The sequence below is a fragment of the Bison bison genome, unplaced genomic scaffold (genome assembly GCF_000754665.1).
Source record: "Bison bison bison isolate TAMUID 2011002044 unplaced genomic scaffold, Bison_UMD1.0 scf7180017864492, whole genome shotgun sequence".
Taxonomy (NCBI): domain Eukaryota; kingdom Metazoa; phylum Chordata; class Mammalia; order Artiodactyla; family Bovidae; genus Bison; species Bison bison.
Window position 1 is genome coordinate 7,115,843 of NW_011495051.1, and position 4,524 is coordinate 7,120,366.

Sequence of the window (4,524 nt, forward strand, 5' to 3'; positions counted from 1 at the left end):
GCCCTCATTATTATTTTTTTTTTTTTTTTTTGGCTGTACCACATGGCTTGCAGGATCTCATTTCCCTGTCCAGAGACTGAACCTGGGCCCCGGTAGTGACAGTGCTGAATCCTAACCACCATCCCACCAGGGAGCTCCCATGTCTCTCACTCATTTTAAGAAGTGTTGGTGGACTTCCCTGCTGGTCCAGTGGTGAAGAATCTGCCTTACAATGCAGGGGATGTGGGTTCCATCCTTGGACTGGGAAGATTCCACATGCCCCAGGGCAACTAAGCTGGCACACCACTCGAGAGTTAATGGGCCACAATGAAAGAGCCTGCATGCTTCAACTAAGACCTGACGCAGCCAAATAAATCAATACATACTTTTTAAAAAGCGTTGGTGTCCCCATGGGTGAGGGTCTTGAATTTAAAATTAAGAAGGTCTGAGGTGGGTGGATTTGGGCGGTGACTCTGGTTAACTCCTGCATTTACTTGTAAAGATGTGAGCAGAAAATCAAATTTCCTTCCCTTACCCGAAGTGATCATGACCATAAATTACAACAAGGATGATGATGATGGTCACAGTATTAATAGCTCCCTTACTAAACACTTCTGGTGGCCCAGACCCTGAGTCACGCATTTCATTAGCATCATCTCATTTGTAGTGTCTCCCTTTCTTTGGGGCATTCTAGAATTTGATTTTCTGCTTATTTCTCCCTATGCTTATATCACCTGTAGTAGTGCCTACGCTTTCACTTTACCTGAATGCTTTTTTTTTTTAATCTCACCTAAGCAGGATATTGGGATGGTTATTGGGTGCAGTAGGACTGAGGGCTCCAGTCTCAGCTCTGCTGCTTTGCAACTTCGTAACACCAGGCATCTTATGTCATCTCCTTGGGCCTCAGTTTCCTCTTCTGTAAAATGGGTACACGAAGAGGCACTCCTTTGATAACAGTTGGAAAGATTAAATGAGCCTCAGAAATGCTCCACAATGCCTGGAATAGAAGACTATTCCGTAAGGGACTTCCCTGGAGGTCCAGTGATTAGGACTCACCTACCGCCAGGGCCCAGGTTCTATCCCTGGTTGGGCAATTAGTTCCCTCAAGCCATACAGCACAACCGAAAAAAAAGTAAAAGGACACTTGTTGACCGCAAGGGAGCTGAGACGAGAAGGCTGAGCCTCCTCTTGTTCCACATTGGCTGGGAATGTAGGTGGTGGGCAGCTCAACTACATGTGTCTGCAAATGGCCAGAAAACACCTTGAGTATTAGCTTTTGAATTACAAATTACAAATGAATTTTAGCAAGTAGGCAAATTCTCAAACATGGAATCTGCAAATAGTGAGGACCAAATATATATATCAGCCTTTTTTTTTTTTTTAAACACAAATAGGATGCTACTGTACACACCGTTTCACACTTTCCTTTTTTTCATTTAATGATATACTTTGGAGCTCACTCCTGGTCACAGGACACCTCCTCCATGTGTCTTACAGCGGTGGGTGCCCCTTGTCCAGGCTCATGGCCACTTGCTTAATTTTTTCCTTGCTGATGCACATTTGGTCCATTTCCACTGATGCAGCGGATGCGCAAATGTCATCTGAGGCAGATATGTTTAGAGCGGTCGGATTTAAATACTAGATGCAAGATTGCTGTGTCAGAGGGCGTCTGTTCTCACCCTGGTGAACACTGCCTGCACTGGGATGTTACCATAGCTGTCTGGCTATGGTAACTGATAACTTTGTGATGGCGCCTGGTTGTGGGTCTGTAACCAGGGCACCACAGTTCTTCAGAGGCCATGAGGATGCCCGCTGGCATCTTTCCCAGCAAAGAGCCAGCCGGGCAGTCCCCCAGGGGCACCAGGAGGCGCCAGGTTCCAGCGGTGGTTCTCCATCCGCAGGTACCGCCCCAGGCCCCACGGGGCCTCCGCTGCAGTGCAGCCGCCCACAACCCTGACTCATCGCTGGTCCCACACCCACCCGAGCCCCCCAGGCGGCCCGTCAAGGCCCTGGCAGTCCACGAGGAGCTGTTTAGGCCCGCGCTGGATGGGGCACGCAACAAGGCGAACTTCGTGCAGGCGGTGCAGAACTTTACCGAGTACAACGTGCACAAGCGCGGCCACGTGGACTTCATCTACCTGGCCCTGCGCAAGATGCGCGAGTATGGCGTCGAGCGGGACCTGTCTGTCTACAACCTGCTCCTTGACATCTTCCCCAAGGAGGTCTTCCGGCCTCGCAACATCTTCCACAGCATCTTCCTCCACTACCCACGGCAGCAGGAGTGCGGGATTGCAGTCCTGGAGCAGATGGAGAACCACGGTGAGGCCCGCAGGCTGGAGTGGGGCCAGGGGCTGCCTCCCTCTCCCATGTCTCAGCGCTCTACCCACTCTGTGGTTCCTCGGCTCTGACCTCTCCTCCCTGTCTCTCAGTCTGGAGTCCACCTCTGCCCACCCATCCCCCATCTCTCAGTCATCTCTCTCCCATCATCCCTTCCCTCCTCTTCTCCCTCACTGAGGCTCTGCCTGCATCTGCCTGGCACAGGGGTGATGCCCAACAAGGAGACGGAGTTCCTGCTCTTGCAGATATTCGGCCGCAAAAGCTACCCCATGCTCAAGCTGGTGCGCATGAAGCTGTGGTTCACCCGCTTCAAGAATATCAACCCTTTCCCCGTGCCCCGGGATCTGCCCCAGGACCCCGTGGACCTGGCCAGTTTGGCCCTGCGGCACATGGAGCCTGACCTCAGTGCCAGGGTCACCACCTACCAGGTAGTCACCCCTGGCCACACCCTCGGCCACCTCCTCAGGGCCAGGCCCCCTTCAGGAACTGGAGTGATTCCGGAAGACAGGCCCTGATTCCCTGGTGGAGCCTTCTCTAGATTCCAGGGCCCTTGGCCCAGCTGGACCTCTGCTCCTACCCCACCTCCCCATACTCACTGTTTTCTGGGCATGGCCTCCCTGTTCCTTGAGCAGTCTGTGGCAGCTCCCTTCTCAGTAACGCAGCCAAGGTCATGCAGACAGTGGCAGAGGCAGGATTTTCACACAGGTGGGCTGGCTCCAGGGTTCCCTCCCCATGAGCATCTCCAGGGTCAATGGCTTTGGCTTAATCTGATAGAAGCAAGAAGGTGGTGGTCTTGAGTGATGGGTGGGAGGCCCAGTATTTAGGCCTCAGAGGGGCCCTCAATTTCACTAGAATCCCCCTTCCCCACTTCTCTCTCCCCCGCCCTTCCCCCGTAGGGGCTGTGGGGGCCATAAGTGTCCACCCCTGCTTTCCTTACAGATGCCTTTGCTGAAAGACTCCCCCGACGCAATGGATCCTACAGAGACCCACATCGTAGGTAAGGTCCCACGAAGGGAGGGGATGCCACATTCTCACTGAGCCTGCTGGGAGGGCTCTCTGGGCCCTGGGGCACAGCCCCTGAGCCAGAACTACCCCCACCCCCACCCCATGTGTGTGTGTCTCCACACCAGGGATCCAGAGTCCTGAGCAGCAGAGTGCCCTGGCCCGCCATGACCCAGCCCGCCCAATCTTCGTTGAGGGCCCCTTCTCCCTGTGGCTTCGAGACAAATGTGTCTATTACCACATCCTCAGAGCTGACTTGCTGCCTCCCGAGGAGCGGGTGAGGGCCCAAAGTGGAAGTCAGGGCAGTGGGAAGAGTGAGTTGGCTCAGAGGGGTGGAAGGGGATGGGGGAACGGGAGGACAGGGACCAGGGAAGAGGCCGCAGGTGGCTTCAAGATCCGGGGCCTCTGACTTTGCCTGCACCGCCTCCCTGGGGTAGGAAGTGGAGGAGATTCCAGAGGAGTGGAACATTTACTACCCGATGCAGCTAGACCTGGCCTACGGGAGGAGCAGCTGGGATGACTACGAGTTTAACATTGATGAAGGTAAAAACCAGGACAGGTCAGATTCTAAACACTGCTTGGGATGGGGTACCACCTCTGGAGTAGAGGGCTGAGAGCCAGGCCAAGACCTAGTCCAGTTACGACTCACCCTCACAGACCCAGCAGAGGCCCAGGTACACACACACACACACACACACGCGCGCGCGTGCGCACGCAAAAGCACGAAACTCCCCACTCAGGGGCTCTAGACCTGTCAGCCCTCTGTCACTTCCTCCTTCAAACATCTGTGGAACATTCCTGTGCTGGCTACTGGGCATGACCAGGACAGGTCTGGTCCATCCCCTCAGGTCAGTGGTGGAATAGACATGTTACATTCTTGGGGTCCCCAGGAGGAGGTACACAACTCAGTCTCTGGTGGGGGTCAGGAGGGTTTCCAGTGGAGCCCTGAAGAATCAGGAGGCGTCACCCAGGTGATGTGTGGAATGGGCAGGCTAGGTGGAGGGGATTGTGTGTGCAAAGGCTTGGACATACACAAAAGGCAAAGGGAGCTTAAAGAGTGTGGGCTGTGGGCGTGAGGGGGCCGAACAAACTGAGGGCCTATCTCTCCCAACAGTGGAGGAAGGGCCTGTCTTTGCCATATGTGTGGCGGGTGCCCATGACCAGGCCACGCTGGCCAAGTGGATCCAGGGCCTTCAGGAGACCAAC

The 4,524-nt window shown here is 54.5% G+C and overlaps 1 protein-coding gene across 1 annotated transcript in view; it reads left to right on the forward strand.

Annotated features, from left to right (window-relative positions):
* ECSIT (ECSIT signalling integrator) overlaps positions 1-4,524 on the forward strand; it is a 12,382-nt gene that overhangs the window by 7,534 nt on the left and 324 nt on the right. The window contains exons 3-8 of the mRNA XM_010828311.1: positions 1,881-2,298; positions 2,521-2,744; positions 3,256-3,313; positions 3,447-3,595; positions 3,756-3,861; positions 4,433-4,524. Of these exons, the coding sequence (XP_010826613.1) occupies positions 1,881-2,298; positions 2,521-2,744; positions 3,256-3,313; positions 3,447-3,595; positions 3,756-3,861; positions 4,433-4,524 (1,047 nt within the window). The remainder of the gene's footprint in view (positions 1-1,880; positions 2,299-2,520; positions 2,745-3,255; positions 3,314-3,446; positions 3,596-3,755; positions 3,862-4,432) is intronic.